This window comes from Zychaea mexicana (assembly GCF_025766255.1).
Source record: "Zychaea mexicana strain RSA 1403 chromosome Unknown BDB00scaffold_5, whole genome shotgun sequence".
Lineage (NCBI taxonomy): Eukaryota > Fungi > Mucoromycota > Mucoromycetes > Mucorales > Lichtheimiaceae > Zychaea > Zychaea mexicana.
The window spans coordinates 778,339-797,443 of NW_026516668.1; the positions used below are offsets into that span (position 1 = coordinate 778,339).

Genomic DNA, 19,105 nt, shown 5'->3' on the forward strand with positions numbered 1-19,105 from the left:
GTGTAACAGTAAGGATGTGTACATCAATTGTGATTGGCACTATTCATGCTTTGTTGCTCTCTTTGTGAACTGTCGAGTTTGTTTCCCCTCACATTCTCTTATATATCTCTATCCACCCGCTTCCATTAGCGCCTAACAAAAATGGCGGTTAAATCTTTTCTTCAACGATTTCGTAAACTCGATGCCTACGCGAAACCGCTTGAAGACGTACGCATCCGAACAACCACGGGAGCTTCAGGTACCATACATTCTTTACTCTTCTTTCTTCAGATCGATTTGGCCAAAAATTGACAGCATTTGCTTGAACTAACCTTGACTTTTTGATACAATCCATTAAAAAAATTTAGTGACTCTTGTCAGCGGCATGGTCATTCTATCACTGATGTTTTTTGAGATTTATCGATATATCACGCCAGAAATGCAAGCCGAAATCGTGGTGGATGGTGGCAAGATGGTAAGTTAGTGAGGTTTATCAAAAGAATTGTGAATGAGATTGTCACAGGCGTGTAATTAATAGACGTAATAAACATTGAATGATAGGAAAAACTGCCAATCTCTTTTAATATTACCTTCCCCCACCTGCCATGCTATCGTAAGTGTCTAATAACGTTATATTTTAAGCTATCGCACAATAGAGTATCACGCCAATGTCAGGAACGAACGTACAGACAACTAAACAATTGAATGAATTGTTCTTTTCCAGTTCTTGGCTTGGATTTGATGGATGAGAGTGGTGACCATATATCAGACTATGATCACGACGTTTTTAAAGTACGTCTAGATGATAATGGCAGAGAGATCCACCGTGAAAAGGCAAAAGGTAACAAAGAAAACAAGCAGGACTTTAGATCCTGATTTGTTTGTGAATGTAATTAGGGCGACTTGTTGGGAGAGCTCATGTCATTTTTTTAGAGCTTAGCAACAGTGGAGATCGAGAAAATTTAGCTGCTCAAGAAAACGAGGATTATTGCGGTCCTTGTTATGGAGCAAATCCAAAAGGCGTAACGAACCCTTGCTGTAACACATGCGACGATGTACGAAAGGCGTACTCGGACATGGGCTGGGCCATTGACGAAAAAACGGTCGAGCAATGCTGGAAAGAAAATATCTCATCACAAAGTAAAGAAGGCTGCAACATGCATGGCGATTTAATGGTCAACAAAGTGCGCGGCAATTTCCATTTCTCGCCTGGAAAATCGTATGTGCACGGAGGATCTCATATCCACGACGTCCGAACATATCTCGCCACTGAACACGATTTCTCACATGTTATCCATCATTTACAATTCGGTGCCCAGAATCATCATGCGTATAAACAAAAAAGAACGGAATTGGATGCACTTACCAATCCGTTGGACGGCACACAATGGGGAAACGTACTACGTAAGTCATATCGATGAGTTTGGGCACGGGTTTAAAGGGGTTCCTTTTGTTGGGAGAGGCTAATGAAAGTGTTTTTTCTTTATCACTATTTTACAGCAACCATGATGTATAATTACCATTTAAAGATCGTATCATCCGAGTTTAACTACCTTAACGGAAAACATTTACGTACATTCCAATATTCTGTGAGCCGTCAAGAGCGTGATTTGAGAAAGCAAGGTGGAGGTGGATTACCAGGTGAGATTTGGAATGATTGTCTTGTTCTGTGTGGATTGTTTGGCTATAAGGCGAATGTCTATTACTCACTACTATGTGTATGAACGTAGGTGTGTTTTTCATAATGGACTTTTCACCCATGCTGGTAATATACTCGGAGTACCGGGGAACATTTGCTAGCTTTTTAGTAGGCGTGTGCGCTATTGTTGGCGGTATCTTTACAGTAGCAAGTCTAGTAGATGGCGTTCTATATAGAGCTTCCATGCATCAAAAAAGGGAATTTGGAAAAGCAATGTAACAGTTTTTGTCTTTTATTTCTCAAAAAGAAAAAAAAAAGAAATAAATCATTTTACCACATTAGTAATTATAACGATTGAAAAGAGTGATATTTCTTGTTATAAAGAAAAGCATGATGAAACGCGAACATTACTTTCTATGATCTCATCCTGTTACATATATTTCTTCGGAGTTGTACAAGGCAGCGGGAATAATGCCTGACAACCACCGACTGGAGCGCGCGGCAGGGTATATATGTAGCACGCTTGACCCCAGCTCTTGTATTTCGCAAACTTTACCATGGATGACGATCAAAGGCGGATGCTAGCTGGCGATTCCACACAAGATCTATTGGAGCAAGGCAGGCATGTTTACTGACTTTCTACAAATACCTTGTCCCGCTTTGCCCTTTGCTGACTTATTATTAGGACACCACGTACACAACATGGACTTACAAAGTCTGAAATGATACAGGGCATGGCCAACAGATTCATGTATTCACAGTTTTACATAATTCTCTACCTTGGCCTGGCGCTTCTCAGTTTAATTTCTATTATGCTGGTAATTAAAGAGATCGTAACACTGTTTATTTGGAAGAAACGAAACAATACCAAGACAACTCACACATATTCTTTGTTTCCCTTTGGGGGTGGTGGTTGACTGGTCTGGCTGCATAGTCTCTTAATGAAACTTGGTAATAACCAGCAATTAAATCCGTCATGCGCTTACAATCCTTCATATTTATGAGTATGTAACTAATATTGCTTTTCGTAGTCCTTCACTGTTATTCATTATATTCGAATCCATTATCAACTTTGCCATGATTATCGAAGTCGGCATACGTTTACTGGCCTTGAGACGAGCGTACTGGCGATCCGTGTGGAACATCATTGACACGGTGCTGGTTGCCTTGTGTGCCATCACGTTGATCGTGATTGCCTCAGGTTGCTCTGCTAGCGAGCGCAGCGAAGCTATATTCGATACTATTCTGCTGGTGATTCGAAACGTCATTCAATTCTTCCGATTATTCATGATGGTCCGCAAGTATGTATCTATTTAGGTGAAAGAAGTATAGTAAGAAGATCATCCATTCATTGCATTTCACTCCCAGGAACAAGCATTCCATGAGCACTCGTTCTGCACGTGTCGATTTTGACGATATACCCGAATTTAGACGAGAACCGTCCGTCGAATTCAGCGCGCTGGATAGGGAACGAGGTTTCGCTGAAAGCTTCTTGAGTGAAGATTCGGATGATGAGGGCCGCCATCGTCCTTGAATTGTAGTTGTTTGCTTTTACCTTTTCTTTGTCAGTTATCCTCCCTCTTCCCATCATCTTTTTCATACGTTAATTACTCATAATAACAAGAAACAATAAAAAAGTTGTGTATACTCTCTCATGTATGTATTTCTTGGGGTGCGAGTCTACGTATATGTTGCTGTATGTGTATATGGCCATATATTTACTTTTCTACAATCTATTTGGCAGCTTCGACATAGGAAGCAAAGACATCTGCAAACTTGCCATCCTTGACACCCTGTTCGAGATCCTTGCGCAACTTTTCCAAATCCTCAATCATCTTGTTTTTGACAATGACAGCATCCATGGCAACCAACTGCTTCTCGACCTCAGCAGGGGAAGCCTGTGTACCAGCAGGCAAACCAAAGTTGTTACCGTTGAATAAGGCCTTGATAGTTTTCTTTTCCTTCTTGACAGCCTTCTTGAGGGATTCCTTGTCCTTCTTTGCAGAGGCGGCAGCAGCCTTGGATTCGGCCTCAGCCTTTTCGCGGGCAACACGCTCTTCTTCGGCCTTGCGAGCAGCCTCTTCAGCGGCGGCCTTATCAGCAGCAGCCTTGGCATCCTTCTTTGCATTACGACGCTTCTTATCTTCAGCACGGAACTGGGCGATACGAGGATCCACGCTCAAGCAAATATCGATCAACTTGCGGAGACGAACATTGTCTTCCTTCTTGAGCTGAGCGCGTTGGGCACGGTTCTTCTTTTCTTGGTAGCGCTTGTCATCACGGTTGTCGGCACCTTCAGCACCTTCCTTGTCCAACCATTCGAACGTACGCCACGAATCAATGTTGTACCACGAGTCATAGAAGGTTTCAACTTCTTCCTTGGTCGAGTTTTCGTCACCGAGCATGGGCATAGGCTGCTTGTTGGAGAAACGAGCCTCACGCTCAAAGACAGGAGCCCAGAGCTTATAAAAGTTACCGGGAGTCTTGGCCGTGGGGACGTCTTCGTCAACACCAATCATACCAAAATCGACGGAATCGTACTGACGGCGGGTGACAGGGTTCATCAAAGTGTCATACGCCTTGGCAATGCACTTGAAGAAGGCATCGTCATTCTTGTCAGCCTTCTTGTCAGGATGGTGCAGCAAGACCATGCGGCGATGAGCCTTCTTGATTTGTTCTTCCTTGGCTTTGTAACGCAAATTGGTCAAACCAAGGACAGCATAGTTGTCTTGCGACTTCCAGTTGGTAGGATCAGTGTTGACGGTGGTAAGATCGACATCCTCGTACTCGAAATCGACCTTTTCCTCTTCGACGATTTGGCTGGCCTTCTCCTCGGCTTGGTGGCGCTCATCTTCAGAGAAGGTGCGGTTGTGGCGCTTACGGCGGGCGTAGGCAAAGAAGCCGGGACCAACGGGCTCCAGCAAACGATCGGCGCTGGCAGTCAAACCGGCATGTACGGCAGACTCCTGATCGGCCTTGTAAGAGGCGGGGGGAGGAGGAAGCAAAAAATCGAGGGTCAATGACATTTTTGTGGAAGGGATGTTGGAGAAAAACGTAGAAAATTTCGTAGGCGTTTTTAGCTTTAAGCCACCCGTCCCGCCCCTGATATGCCGACAGGAGGTGGCGCGATTCGCGACCCCAGATGTATGATCAACTTGAATTCTTGTAGTAAGTTTAGTATAACAAGTACGATAGGCCATACGTTGGGCAACGAACGATTGGCTTTTTCAACTATGTAGCCTCAGCGTAGCACCGTTGTGTCATAAATACCATATGATCATATCATACATTGATCATCGCCTCCTTTTTTTTACGTGCACGTAGGAAACCGAGCTTTATCGCAGGGCTCTTGGGAAAATTTGCCAATTTTGGCCTGTGAATGTGCTTCGAGCTGCTCATGAAAATTGCCATATGCGCAAACCTTGACTAATAACTGACAAGATGGCCATCTATTACTGCTGTAACCTTACTACGCGAGCTGTTGACGAATTTTTGGATGCTATGCTTCCTTTGGGTAAGGATCTGATGAAAATGGACATGAAATTCTATGGGTTTAAAACGAGAATATAAACGAGGTTATGGACAAGGACAATTTAATAACTTTCTTCAGCAGCAGCAACGGAGAAGTTGTATTCAAGGATAAAGACTTGGGAGGTCGCTGTTAGTTTCGAAATTGCTCATGATGGTGTCGTCATATGTAACGCGTAGTACACGAATTCTTATATGTTAGGAGAGCTCAATAAGCATGAAACTGTGTAATAACTGGCACTTTACATCATAGCCATGCATATGTCACAATCTGTAAGGACCAAGTATTTTCTTTGCGCTTCTCCAGGCATCTTCTGTACCATTCTGCTCTACCATAACAACTAGTTTGCTCGGATTTCATCTCATACACGTCTGAACAATGCCATGTCCGTAACATTTTGTAGCACATTAATGTGTCATTGTAGAAGCATGTTGCTGCCCATATTGTGTGAAAATAAAAAGGGTTTAAAATCTAACGAGAACAATTCATTTGCACTTTCTGTCAGTTTCGTTTGCCTATCAACTCCATAAAGTTTGAAATAAGGTTGAAAGCTTAACGGGTGTGTAATTATTGTGATATATCTACATCTAATAATGTACAGTGTGAGAAGAGGTAGGTTTTCTTATGTAGTGAACAAATGCTAACATAGATCTGCAGGCATTTCCTCGCGGGTAAACATTGCGCTTGCCCAGAGATATCTACTTTCCGTCACAGCCTCCCGCGGAAGAGAAAAGAGTGGAGCGGCTGGTAATAAAAGGAAAGAGGACGTGATGCAAATAGGGTAATTGCCCGGAAGGTGATACATATTGTAACATGGGGAAGATGGGGTTACTACTGTATTATTATCACTCTGGCTTTTTTTCTCAGTAATTAGATGATCATGTGTTTGTCGACCTGGCCATGATTTGCTCAATGATAACAACTGTTTATGGTTGTCTGTGCTCAAGAAGTAAGCATTTCTTACTCTTAGTAGCACTTGTCACGTTTTACAGATCTAACAGCGAAAACATGTAATTGTGTATTGAGGTACTGTGCACAATGCTACAAAGATTATGTGGTGCTTTGACATGCACATATGATTTTAAGATACATGTTGTATTATATAAGCAAAGATGAAGGACAGCCTCTAGTTATTGATGACAGTATTGATTATGTATGGTATTAACATGTTGATCTATGATATTACTACAAGATAGCTTAAGTTGTAATCTGGCCTTCGTTTTTCTAATGACTCATCATATAATGAGAAGAGTTATGGCTGGTTGGAATTATAACGTGATTATGATTTCTTTCTTTCCCAGGATGGGTAAGCCTCGCTTTGGATACTTACTACAAAGCATCTTGAAGAAGTATATATACAAAATTATCATCATTTTACTTTATGAGAACTACTAACCATTAATATACACCTGAGATAATAATGAAGATTCTGTGTTGCCAAATTGTTATTATATACTTGCTGTTTATCATCAAAGAGTTTGCCTTTGAATTTTGAATTTTGGAAGCAACGAACGATAATTCACATGTTTTGTAAAGTATCATTTAAAAATAGTTACTACTAGTTGTGTATATGGCAGCACACAAAAACTACATCACTGCGATTTTCTTGTCTACATGAAAAGTCTCTTGTTCTGTTTTTCTGTGAATTGGGCGCGTGGTGTGCTCTGTGTATTACCCCACTCCCATCATTGGTATGTTCCACACGTTTTGTACTTGGTGGTGACCTCTTCTATGCTTCTATATAATGAGAAAGGCAAGTGTGATACACCGGAACACCGGAAAAAGGAAGACAGATATCAACCGCGCTTTTATTTTGCGTATAAATAAAGCAGTAAATCGCCACATGTCGAACGCAAAACCCATATTGCTGGGACCGTAGTATAAAAATATGCCAAATTATGATTAATTTCGGTGTCGTTGCAGTCGTTGAGCTGATATATCAGCTCATCAGCATCGTTTTATAATATTAGCTGACAGCATCCCATCCAAGTTTCCATGGAATACAGTAGTGGGAAAAAAAAAACAGAAGATGTGTGGCGATGATGACGGTGAATGCTTTTGCTGGAACCGGCCGGCCTCGCTTTAATAACATAGTTCATGTTTCCTATTTTGATCGATCCAAAAGGCATTTGGCAGCCGAAAAGATGGAGCGAGATGTAGGAGAGATTTGACACAAACAGGTGCATTTCTCTCCAGACCGCGGCCCCAAAAGCGGAGATATGCGGCTAGAGTTCTTGTGTGTGAGAAAGTAAAGTGAAAAAAAACACCCTAAATCCCGTACAATTGCTCCGACGACCAGACAATGATCAGATCTGCCTTTGTGTGTCACCCAGTCCCCCGGGCGCACCCCACACACACACACACGCACGCACAGTAAACCTCTCCTTTTTCTCTTCTTCTTCTTCTCTTCTTTTTGCAAACTTTGTTCCTTTTTTTTGTTTTGTTTTGCTTGCGTCAACAAGCCAACGCCCGAAGGATGGAAGCAGTCGACACTAGCGGCCGTCCGTTTTCTTTGCCGTCCCCAACATCACCGTCGCTTGCAGCCGCCGCGCGAGAAGACAGCAACGGCAGCAACAGTAACACAACATCAACGACAATTCCAAAGAAACGGCCGTCAAAATCCCATGTTCCTGCAGCATGTGTAAGCGGATATGAGTGCGTTGTCGTTTTTGACGTGGAGAGGGTTTAGGGGATTACAGAATTACATGCGAAAATGCGTGTGTGTCGGTATACGCATATGCAGCAAGCATGGTTCCAGAGACCACTCAAAGACAAAGAGCCGCAACTCTTCTCCTTGCTCCTTTACTCGAAACGAAAGGATGATTTGTTGACATGTATTATTCTATTTTCCCTTTTTCTTCTGTACAGGTTAACTGCCAGAAAGCACATTTAGCTTGCGAAGGTAGAAAATACATTCTTCTATAAAGAAAGAGGAGGCGAAGGATCGTGAGCAAGAGCAAAAATACTGAGACTATGACCTTTATAGTTGCACGACCTTGTAAGCGATGTGTGCAGTCGGGACGAGAAGATACCTGTTTTGACGTACAGCATAAAAAGCGGGGAAGACCGAGACGACGGGATCGACAGCAAAATGGATCAGGGACCCCATCATCCTTGGACGAGTCAACGTATCCATCCTCATCATCGCCACTGTCTTCGGCAATGGCAGCAACAGTGCGATCAGCGGGTACACTCGCACCAGGGCTCGTCCGGTCCTCGTTTTCCATGACCCGACCTCCAGGCGATCAAGGTGGCGACAAGGATCCGATGGAAAAGACAATGATCACAGTAAGCCTTCAGAGAGAGAGAGAGAGAGAGAAGTGGGCGGGGGGTAATTGACTTGGGGGAAAGTTTCCATGGAAACTAATTTCCTAATGCGAAAGCTTATTCTGTCCATGGATGTTTGCTGCGCACGAGTGTCAGACGAGTCGTTGGATCTACTCGGCATATATCCTCACGAATTTGCACACCGCTCATTGTACGACTTTATTCTGCCACAACACGCTGACCGCCTGGCGCGGATCCATCGATGTTTGCTCGACAATGCCAACCGTCAGGAGAAACGGCTTCCGCCGACCCAGCGCACGACATCCGAGTGCTTTTCATCCACATCACCCAGCTTGTTGACCAACATTGCCAATGGCTCGTTGACGCTCAAGGAGCCACTTGAATTCAAGACTTCAAACGGGTCGCACATTGAGTTGCAGGCTCGGTTTTATCTAGGCGGTGGACTGGGCTCGGATCTTTTTGTACCATCTTCATTAGAGCGCCTGTATATTGTATGTCTTGCCACTGCAGACCAGGCACCATCACAACAGCAGCAGCAGCAGCAACATATTAGTTCTGCTGCACCTACTCCCGCTACTCTTCCATCTGTTGTGGCACCTCTTCAACAGCATAGTCACCATCATCGTCAGCACCATCCGCTTATGATCACCACTTCTCCTCCCACAATCACATCAACTTCGAACCCTGTAATTGCATACCACCCTGATACTGTCTTTAATCCAACCACGGCAGTAGCCAGCCCTACTACTACTACTACTACTACTACCAGCACGTCCAACGCACCAATTACATCCCTTTTAGAGCATACTTCCATTCCTCCAGCTGTTCAAGCATTGGTAAATATTCAGCGTAGAAGGTTATTTGAGAGAAGGACCAAACTGACCGAGAGAGCAATTCTGTAGTTTTGTACATCCGAGCCTGTAACTACTACGTCTGCTACAAGAAGAACAACAACAGCACCAGCAGCGGTATCAGGCACCAGTAGCCACGACATTGATTACATGTTAACCCATACGACATCCTCACCCATCTATTCACCAGCAAGCCCTTCAAGTGCCATGCTCGACGATCGAGAAATCGATACGATTGCTATGCAACAACAACCTGTAAGTTTTGCTCTATAAATCATCATCCTCATAACCGTAATGTACATCGTCATTCTCATCCTCACAAGTCATCCTCCTACTCTTCTCCACCACGCGTCTTAAATACCGCTACCACAACTACTCCTGTTGGCTCACCGTCACCGTCCTCGTCATCGCTACAAGAAGATGATGCTGCTTCAAGAACTTCACGACCTGTTGGAACTCCACGCGTAAAACTACCGCGACCGGAAGATCGTTTGCTGGCAGCAGCAGCAACCGAAGAAGACGACCGTCAAAGACGAAGGGATAGCAAGGACCACATGGCATGGGATCATCCACGCGAAATGTATCTGCGAGAAACGACGTCGAGTCGCTTATTATCAGCACAAGCAAACTCGGTTATGGGAAGCTGGTTTCCATACCAGTCACCTTCGTCTGCCATGGTAAATGCTGTGAAAAACACGACGCCCCATCCATCCACTTCATCTTCCCTCAATCCTGTAGCAACCCATCATCGTATTCCCAGCATCCATTCTCGCATACCAGCTTCAAGACCTTTTGTTCAAAGACGTTGACTCATTCTCTAGCCTTAGTTCTTTTTTGTAATTTATTCAAGTTTTTACTTTCTCTTCTTCTTCCTTTTGTTGTAAACACAGTCAAAGCATAAAGTAGTACATAATCCTTCGAATCATCTCCTCTGCCCGGCATCCCTCAATCTATCTATGAGTGAGTGTGCGAGTGTGAGTGTGAGTGTGTGTGTGTGTGTGTGTTACATTATCATAAAGTTCTTTCCTGTTATCGATCATCAGTACAGATCAAGCTTTAAAGTTGTAGCTAATTGACGTCATGCGCGCACCCTTCTCTCTATAAATGTTTGGAAAGGGCAAAAACCGCACGGAAGGCTAAAGAAAACCTTGGCTCGGCAAACCCGGCACAGATATCCTATCTCCGACGACAGTCACCAAAGCGGCCCAAATGAGTAAAAGGATGAGAAAAAGTGGGGGTGCGGGCTGGTTTGGATGTACCGTCATTTCATTCGTCGTTCTCTCACAACAGCAACAAGAAGCACCATGGCAAGCGCAGTTGAAGCAGGCAAAAAGTTGGCAGCTTACCAAGCCGTCAATGATTATATCACTCCCGAACACAAGGTTGTTGGCATCGGCTCTGGATCCACCGTTGTCTATGCCGTCGAACGTATCTTGCAACGTCCCGAACTCAAGAACATTGTCTATGTACCCACTAGCTTCCAGTCCAAGCTGTTGATCATTGAAGGCGGCCTGACCATGGGCACTGTTGAACAGTAAAGTTTTCTGGAAAGGGCTTCGACCCGCGTAGTGCATATGTAAAAAACCTGTGTGTATCTGTGGTTTTTCTTACTAACATTTTATGCTTGATTATTAAATAAAAGATACCCCGAAATCGATGTGACGATCGATGGTGCTGATGAAGTGGATGGTCAGCTCAACGCCATCAAGGGTGGTGGTGCGTGCCAGTTCCAAGAAAAAGTTGTTGCCGAGGCAGCAAAGAAGTTTGTGATTATTGCTGGTAATGAAACGGAACAAACAACCCTTGGTCAATGCATGTGATATTGAAACATTTTTTGTTTTTTTTTTAGATTACCGCAAGAAGTCCACCAAGCTCGGTACTCAGGTACGATGTCGGATTCTCCTAAAGCATTCAATCTATCGAGCTAGAAAAAAGGTGGATGGAGTACTAATCTACTTGACTCGATAGTGGCTCAAGGGTGTTCCCGTTGAGGTTGTGCCCATGACGTACAAGAGTGTCATTCGAGCGCTCGAGAACAAGCTCTCTTTGAAGCCACAGCAGGTCACTCTTCGCATGGTAAGTCTTGATGCCAGACGTTACTGCTGCTGCTGATGATGTTGATGATAACTTTTACTCGAAAAACAAAAGGCTGTGAACAAGGCCGGACCCGTTGTGACGGATAATGGCAACTTTGTGGTGGATGCCCACTTTGGCGCAATCGAGGACCCTACGGCTTTGTTGAAGGAAATCAAGCTGTTGACGGGCGTTTATGAAGTTGGCTTGTTTTGCAACATGGCAGAGACGGCCTACTTTGGTGAAGCCGATGGCACTGTGAGCACGCTTAAAAAGTAGTATGTTAGTCCAACAAAAACACCATCATCACTTCATGCTACGTGGGAAAGGTACAAGAGAGAAAGGGAAAGAGAGAGAGGAAAATTCATATTGTACATATAATAAGACTGTTGAAAACTGGGTTCCTGGAAAAACGTTCGTGCCGCTTAAAAGTCCTTTGTACTTGGTGAGGCTGATGGTTGCATCAAATGTAAAATACGAGAATCGCGGGGGGATAGGAGTGGGCCACCACTACCACCACCGCGCCACTTTTTTTTTTCTTTTTCGTAAAAGTAAAAAAAAAAAAAAAAAATTAGAACTGCTGCCGGAACGCGAAATTTTTATTCATTCTTTTTGACCGTGCGCGCGAGGCACTGAAGAAAAGAAAAAAAAAAATGCGCGACCATAGAAAATCGGAAATCCCGATCCTCTCATTCCCGCGTGCGCGCGTGTTTTTTTGTCGGCATTATTTTTTTAGCAACAGATTTTTTTTAAAGAAAAAAAAATTGACGCGATAAAGACACACGAGCTTTTAAGGTTTGAAAAGAATTTATGTAAGGCTAAAGAGAAGAGGAAGAGAGAGAGAGAGAGAGCATGATTCTCATGACTGTACAGAATAAGAGTGTGAAGTGAAGAAGAAGAAGAAGAAAGGGAGAAGGCCACGTCGACAATTAGAAAGAGGAACTACGTAGAAAAATGTGTGGTGGATATGAGTTGCTATTGCTGCGTGTTGCTGGTGCTGGTGATTTGCGAGGAGTCCCGTCCCTACATCAAGCGTTGCCCGTTGGTGGAGAAAAGAGAAAAAGTAAATACAGAAAAAAGAAAAGAAAAGAAAATGATATTGAATTCGCTGTTGCTGTTGTTGTTGTTGTTGAAGGTGCGTGTTGCTGTGCGTGCGTGCGTTTGTGCTGGTGATAATGGGTGGTTGGCTGTGGTGGTTGTAGTGGCAGAGTAGACGAGGTTGTGGTTTGCAAAGGGAAGCAATTTATGCCTTGGTAGCTTTTGACTTGGTGGCAGCAGCCTTCTTAGGTGCGGCCTTCTTGGCTGGTGCCTTCTTGGTAGCAGCAGCAGCAGCAGCAGCCTTCTTAGGTGCAGCCTTCTTAGCAGGAGCCTTCACACCAGCCTTCTCGGTAGTCGACGACTTCTTGGTGGGTGTCTTCTTGGCGGGTGCAGCCTTCTTGGTCGCAGCGGCGCTCTTCTTTGCGGGTGCAGCCTTCTTGGTGGTGGTGGTGGTGGTGGTGGCAGCGGCGGCCTTCTTTGCAGGTGCAGCCTTCTTTGCAGGAGCGGCCTTCTTGGTAGGAGCAGCCTTCTTGGGCGCAGCCTTCTTGGCGGCAGGCTTCTTTGCAGTCTTCTTTTCCTTGTCGGCAGCAGCCTTCTTTTCAGGCTTGGCGAGCTTGACGGTACCAGACATACCTGAAAATCAAACAACAATAGCTGCCTTTTAGTTCCTCGTTCTCTTTCATTCCGTCGCCATTTCCCTTTTCCTTCCCCTTCCTCAGCTGAGCGTGTGCCAGAAACAAAAAAACGACCACATGAAACGGTCACGGGAAGGAGTGAGCACAACTTACCCTTGGGGAGAACAAAGGCACCCTTGGTCACGCCACGCTTGATGGCAGCGTTGATTTGGGTATCAAAGTGCGAGCCGGGAGTGAGCTTGTAGTTGGCAAGGATGTACTTCTTGATGGCCGGTCTGGAGCTACCCTTGCGTTCCTTCAGAGCGAGGATGGCGGCTAGTGGTTGTTCACACATAAAGAGAGGATCAGTCATCGATGTTCATGTTACGAAACTACGTTTTCCTTTCGCCTTTTACCTTTGATCATAGCCTCGTACTAAAAATGCAAATGAAGTGGAAGATACATTTAGCATACATTCGCTTTTATCCAAGACATCTGAGCAGTAGTGTCAAACTTACGGTGGGGTGGTCAGCCTTCTTGGCGGGAGTGGTAGCTTTCTTAGCAGCAGGGGCCATTGCGATATACGTTGTTGTGGTTGAAGGTGGTGTTCGTGGTGGTAGAGGGAGAAAGTGAGTAAAAGAAAGAAGAAAAGAAAGGGAAAAAAAAGGCAAACGTGCAAAAAACCCTATGCTTTATATACGCTTTCTGTTTTTGTCCTTGAATGGTCGGCCCTTGATTTTGCTCTATCTTTTTCCTATTCCGTTTCTCTCTGTGGGTTTTTTCCTTCCTTTTTTTTTTCGCGTTCGTGTTTGCGGCACTCCCTCTCTTTCTCTGCCTCTTTCTCCCCCACCCCCCATCTTTCCCTTTACTTTTCACCCTCCCCCCCCCAGACCCACCACTCCTATTTTCTACTTCTGCTGGATCATTGTAACACGCGCGTCGTCCCATACATAAGTAGCAATTGATTATAGAGAGAGAGAGAGAGAGAGAGACAGTCGGTCGATCCAACCGGCATTGGACAGTATCAAAATTTTATTGTTCATGGGATCATATCGCTTTTCTTTTTTTTCTTTTTCTTTTTGGTGCATAGTAGAAAATGGTGCAATTGTGTTTTGTAGGAGAAAATATACAGTAAAAGGGTGTGTGTACTAGATGAGCATTTCACGCTGGCCCCGCCGTCGTTGTTCACGAGCACGTTCAACCTCTAAAGCGCGTGCGCTCAGTGTCGATCCTGTGAGCGCTGCACGCGACGGTAATGTCATAAACTTGGGCATAGGTCTTTGCTCCAAGTCAAGTGAGATGTTGATCGCTGATAAAAAGCATTAGACATTTCCCTTTCCCCAAAAAGAAATTTGGAATCCCGATTTTACTTTTTTTTTTTTTTTTTTTTACCTGCTTGCAAATGTTCGATCCATGATATCATCTCTACGTGTGACGATAAGCGGAGGAGCATTTGAGGACCATGTGCTGTTGTCAGTCTTAGAACAAACGGCCGTTTGGTGTAGTCCCACGCACGTCCTGCCTCGGCCCCTGCAAGAGAAATCGTCGCCAGCGGCGAGTAGTAGTAGCGGTTCCATTGGGAAAGCGGTAACCGGGTTGCCAGCAAGGGTTGCCTACCCAACAGCCGATACCGGTTGCCATGGCTATGGTTGTCACCATGGGGTGGTGCTCGATAGATCCGCAGGATTGTCCCCCACACTTCTACATACAGCTTTCTATTTGCACCAAAGGCTTAGTTCCAAGTTTTTGGTTCGTTTATTAGAGAGAATGCCATGAATATTTACCTCCACGATCGCCATCGTGTTCGGATGCCCGGCGCATCTTGCTCGCGTTTAATGTACACGTGACCCATCTTATACACCGTGCATTTATACGGCGGTAACTCTTCTCGACCTTCTTCTTCGCGTGGGATAATGCACGACTTGCACTTTTCCCATCGCTTCATGAGTGCTGTGTCAAGGTAATCGGGCGGCGGTGACGATAACACAATTAATGATCGTCGTTGTTGTGGCGGTTGTGGAACAAGTGTAGATGCTGGACTTGCTGGCCTATTAGGGGTAGTAGTAGTAGTAGCATTGTCCTCGGATGATGGTACGGCCGCTCCTACTGAAGAACGATTAACCAGGTACGCGGGCATAGACAGGGGTCGAGGGACCCGGGATATTAAATTTCGTGGCTGGCGTGGTACAACCAATCCGGGCCGTCCTTCGCGCGATGTTACTGCTGTTACTGTTTGTTGTTTGGGCGTTGCATTGGTTGTTGATGTTGATGAGGGTGACAATGTTGATGCGTTGTTGGATGCTGATGATGTGGATGATGGAGAGTGGTTGTAGTAAGGCGGCGGATGGTCTAGATCATTTAGATTGCTGTGGTAACTGCTCGCAGTAGTGGTATTGCTGTCTTGCTCTTCCTCGTCTTCTTCCTCCAGTGCAGCCGTAATGGTGCTGTCACTGAATGTGGATAAAAACGACGATCGAACTGAAACTTTTCCCTTGCTATCTGCCAATTTTGAAAGAGGCGGCGGAGTCGGAGGCGATGAGGATGTCCGGCTCCATGCCGAAGAGGTGGAATAAAAGCTGGGCATTGCATAGCGATCGAAAGCTTCGATGGCACGGAGAATGTTCTTTTGTTCTTGCTCGGTGGTAATCAAAGATGAGCTGTTGGTATCGTTATAGATGGAGGATGGGCTGCTAGGCGATGGTAATGCATCTGTTGTTGCTGTTGCAGGCGCTGCAATGACAGTGAGCCCCTTATAGCTCATGTGAGCTTGTATGGAGCGCACACACTGACTAAGCCGGCGGCATTCATCTGGATTGTATATGCCGACATTTGCAAAATCGCTGGGATCTTTCATCATCAGTAGTCGAAATATATCGACCTGTGCACCGTTAAACGCGGGTATAAGATGCTCCAGACTCAGGTGCGTGAGGATGATTGATGGGAGGCTGGCTGTTGTGTTGTTGTTGTTGTTGTTGTTGTTGCATATTTAAGAAAAAGATAAATCCTTTTAGTTCTCTTCCTTTTCCAAGTCTTGTTTCAGAGCTGTTACCTAGCAACGAATAATCGTTTCCATGGTGGATCTCGAGTGGTGGAGGGATGACAACCATCTAATAACTTCCAAAGACAGAGAGAAAGAGAGGGTACTGCAAAGGGTAAACGGAGCAAGTATAGAAGAAGTAGTAGCAGTAAGCAGTAGTAGAAGAAGTGGTATAAAAACGATAGCGAGAAAAAGGACCAAAAAAAACCAAAACAAGGAGAAAGAGAAAGAGTACAAAGACTTGCCGAGGATCCGAGGAAGCTGTGCTAGAAGAAAGTCTCAGGTATCTAATTCGCCTCCGCGTGATTGTGCGATGGGCTTTTTGCTTTTGTGCAGCAGCAGCCAGCTCCTCTCACATCAAGGATGATGCCGCTGCTGATGACTCGTTAGTGCCGGGTCATTTTTTCGTCTCGATAAGGCATAGATGGTCCGTGATTTTGAACCTTCTCTTGCCGTCGCCTTTCTCCTTTTCCTTTTCGCTTCTTCCACGAAAACAATCTCAAACTTGTATCATCATAGTCAGAACGCTATAAATAACCTTCTTCTTCTTCTTCTACTTGACGCACGAAAACATTTGGCATAGCCGTGTGGCACACTCGCAGTCTATTATTAATAATGAGAGCAAGTGAGGGGGCGTGTCTTACATCCGTGAGAATCTGCGTACTGTACATGGAATGCGTAGATCTTTTTACTCTTCTCACTTTTTTGTTGCTGGTTGCTGCACCTCTCCTTCTTCATGTTGCACAATTTTAGCCAGCAAAAACGTCACATTTATCAACAGCACCAGTAGCAACAACAACAGCTCAATGTTTTGCTGCTGTTCCAAGTCTTTGTGTGGAGCAATTTTTTTTTTTTTTGGTGGTGATCCACATTACCGTATTTGCTTTTTTAGGTTAATACTAAAAAAGAAGCGAAAACTCAGACTAGACTTGTTGATCCCAGAGAGAAATGAAAAGAAGAAAAGTCTGGTAACGACCACGTGAAAACTTCATTCACAGCCAAAAAAAAAAAAAAAACTTCTTTCTGCAAAGGGTTGTGGTTGCGTATCTGATATATGCTATCACTTGGAGGCCTTCCCTTGTGTCATTGTTATCATCCGCTGCAAAGACATTTGTGTGCGTGTGGGGCCTCTTGGTCTTTTTCACCAGGGACAAAATTGCAATGGAACCGGTCAAAAGAGATGTGCACAGGTATAAATGACCGGGTGGAGCCGATCCACCAGAAAGAAGAAGAAAATTCATTATGAGAGGGTTCATGCATGGAGCAAAACATACACAGACACGCGCCCTCTTTCTAAGTCGTGTAGGCATCGTGTTTTTGGAGTGGAAAGTACCGGAGTGCTTCATAGTAGAAATGCATATCATGCAGTAAGTAGAGTCAAAAAGCTTATGATGACTAGAAGAATTCGCGAGCTGGTTTTCCAAGCTTTTCCTAATCGGTCTTAAATTCCATTATGCAAAGCATCACGGTTGATTCTTGCTTCTCAGGCGATCTTTTGCGTCCTTTTTCTTGGATGTGCAAATGCGCGAGTGCGACTGGAGAGAGCCGCATAGCTTTTTTTTTGTCATCGAGATTCTTTCTTTACAATGAGCGACATGTTCCATAAACAGCTTCTAAAGAGATATTAAGCGAAGCATAATTTGTTATGACGTAATACGAATTATTGACGCCATGATTAGTTCAGGCAAAAATCCAAAAAAAATGGATACGTGCCCTCACGGAAGAAAGCGATGATGATCATCTGGATTTGAGACAGTGCATTGCATAGGTTTTAAGTTACTTGAACATATCAACGGCAGCCATATAACCTTTGATAAGAAACCCCAACCTCGATGACCGATTTTCGGCTCCAAACAAATGCATACACAGATACGTGCATGAGTAAGAACGAATGAAAACCGTCGCATTTATTATTTTTCTTCTCGACATTGTGGCTACAACACACTCAAAGTCTTATAGCTGCTACTGCAGCAGCTACTTACATCTGGTAGGGAATCTTTTGTATATACGATAAGAAGCTAACTTTTGGTTTTGGGGATGCAACAACGTACGGTTGTTACGCAATGATACAGTATACCATCGTCATGCAAGTATTAATCGTTGCTGTTATATGATGGAGTATACATAGCAGTAAAACCAAAATAAAAGACAAAATTGACATGACGCATGCATCTGTGTACTCCTACTTCCGACGATACTCACTGTGTGCTATCTTCAAGAATCTAGATCCTGCAGCATCATCCCGATGTGCGAGCCTGATAGTTTATGTGGCATTTAAAAACTTAGGTGGGTGCATACCAAGGAGATCTTCCCACGATGCGATAAGCAGATGTCTTTTCCCTTCCTCATAATCACTGGCCTACATACATAACAACGGCCCAATCAAGCCGTTACAGAGTAGTGGCTTTGTGTCATGTTGCAGTTCGAGGCATACTGGATCGAGCTTTTTGACGTTAGTTGATCAACTAACTTTTTTTGTGATGCAATTCACTAGACATCACATGACAGAAAATAGTCATCCAAACACTTATTTCATTGTTATTCCCTAGAAGCTAGTAATAAGGATGCCAAGAAAAGACTGAGTGCACCACTGAAAGACTGTTTTCAGGTGTGCATTTGAGGGCGGGTACTTCTTATCAACACAGCGCGCTAACTACCTTTGGCAACAGTTCTCGACACTTCTTCACATTTGTATGTGAGTCTGGCAGTGTTAGTCGTTGTATCACTTTTCTATACTATCATATATGTTCTCTGCTCTGATGAGACTAGGGCTCTCACAGAGAACGACGAGCAGAGAAGCCGCTACTACCAAAGTGGATATTCTGGCAAAAGTCGTCAAGTATCGATCTCGATACATTTCTGCAACTGATTCAGAACCTGCTCCAGAGGAGACCCTCCTCTAGATGCACACGCGAGTATGCTCGTTCCCATTAACCGTTCCCTCTTTCTTTTATTTTCTCTTATCAAATTCTTTAAAGTAGTTTCTCAACACTTTCACCATCGATGATATGCATTCGCAGTTTCTTCTCAACCCTAACCTTTTTTTACCATGGTACG

The 19,105-nt window shown here is 44.3% G+C and overlaps 7 protein-coding genes across 7 annotated transcripts; 4 read left to right on the forward strand and 3 right to left on the reverse strand.

The window, feature by feature from the left end:
• Window position 1: 1 nt before the first annotated feature.
• BDB00DRAFT_451577 (endoplasmic reticulum vesicle transporter-domain-containing protein) lies at window positions 2-2,207 on the forward strand. The gene is made up of 7 exons (XM_053117440.1): window positions 2-238; window positions 348-454; window positions 541-592; window positions 704-820; window positions 913-1,383; window positions 1,480-1,620; window positions 1,710-2,207. Exons 1-7 carry the CDS (start codon window positions 142-144, stop codon window positions 1,895-1,897), a joined length of 1,173 nt encoding a protein of 390 aa, XP_052984773.1. The 5' UTR covers window positions 2-141; the 3' UTR covers window positions 1,898-2,207.
• Window positions 2,131-3,266, forward strand: BDB00DRAFT_800596 (uncharacterized protein). Its single transcript, XM_053121794.1, has 5 exons — window positions 2,131-2,240; window positions 2,304-2,436; window positions 2,553-2,569; window positions 2,650-2,919; window positions 2,987-3,266. The coding sequence occupies exons 1-5, from the start codon at window positions 2,176-2,178 to the stop codon at window positions 3,150-3,152; spliced, it is 651 nt and encodes a 216-aa protein (XP_052984774.1). The 5' UTR covers window positions 2,131-2,175; the 3' UTR covers window positions 3,153-3,266.
• On the reverse strand, window positions 3,267-4,776 carry BDB00DRAFT_800598 (DnaJ domain-containing protein). Its single transcript, XM_053121795.1, has one exon. It carries the CDS (start codon window positions 4,642-4,644, stop codon window positions 3,352-3,354), a length of 1,293 nt encoding a protein of 430 aa, XP_052984775.1. The 5' UTR covers window positions 4,645-4,776; the 3' UTR covers window positions 3,267-3,351.
• Window positions 4,777-7,472: 2,696 nt separating this feature from the next.
• On the forward strand, window positions 7,473-10,544 carry BDB00DRAFT_935669 (uncharacterized protein). Its single transcript, XM_053129201.1, has 6 exons — window positions 7,473-7,788; window positions 8,016-8,049; window positions 8,134-8,435; window positions 8,531-9,271; window positions 9,338-9,541; window positions 9,610-10,544. Exons 1-6 carry the CDS (start codon window positions 7,624-7,626, stop codon window positions 10,093-10,095), a joined length of 1,932 nt encoding a protein of 643 aa, XP_052984776.1. The 5' UTR covers window positions 7,473-7,623; the 3' UTR covers window positions 10,096-10,544.
• Window positions 10,545-11,873, forward strand: BDB00DRAFT_800610 (ribose 5-phosphate isomerase A-domain-containing protein). Its single transcript, XM_053121796.1, has 5 exons — window positions 10,545-10,820; window positions 10,929-11,065; window positions 11,136-11,170; window positions 11,255-11,362; window positions 11,435-11,873. The coding sequence occupies exons 1-5, from the start codon at window positions 10,591-10,593 to the stop codon at window positions 11,636-11,638; spliced, it is 714 nt and encodes a 237-aa protein (XP_052984777.1). The 5' UTR covers window positions 10,545-10,590; the 3' UTR covers window positions 11,639-11,873.
• Window positions 11,874-12,712: 839 nt separating this feature from the next.
• Window positions 12,713-13,806, reverse strand: BDB00DRAFT_800613 (linker histone H1 and H5 family-domain-containing protein). Its single transcript, XM_053121797.1, has 3 exons — window positions 13,530-13,806; window positions 13,428-13,446; window positions 12,713-13,347 (listed from the first exon to the last, which is right to left on the reverse strand). Exons 1-3 carry the CDS (start codon window positions 13,584-13,586, stop codon window positions 12,731-12,733), a joined length of 693 nt encoding a protein of 230 aa, XP_052984778.1. The 5' UTR covers window positions 13,587-13,806; the 3' UTR covers window positions 12,713-12,730.
• A 119-nt stretch (window positions 13,807-13,925) lies between these two features.
• BDB00DRAFT_800615 (uncharacterized protein) lies at window positions 13,926-16,311 on the reverse strand. The gene is made up of 4 exons (XM_053121798.1): window positions 16,061-16,311; window positions 14,796-15,960; window positions 14,404-14,726; window positions 13,926-14,320 (listed from the first exon to the last, which is right to left on the reverse strand). Exons 1-4 carry the CDS (start codon window positions 16,116-16,118, stop codon window positions 14,160-14,162), a joined length of 1,707 nt encoding a protein of 568 aa, XP_052984779.1. The 5' UTR covers window positions 16,119-16,311; the 3' UTR covers window positions 13,926-14,159.
• Window positions 16,312-19,105: the final 2,794 nt, after the last annotated feature.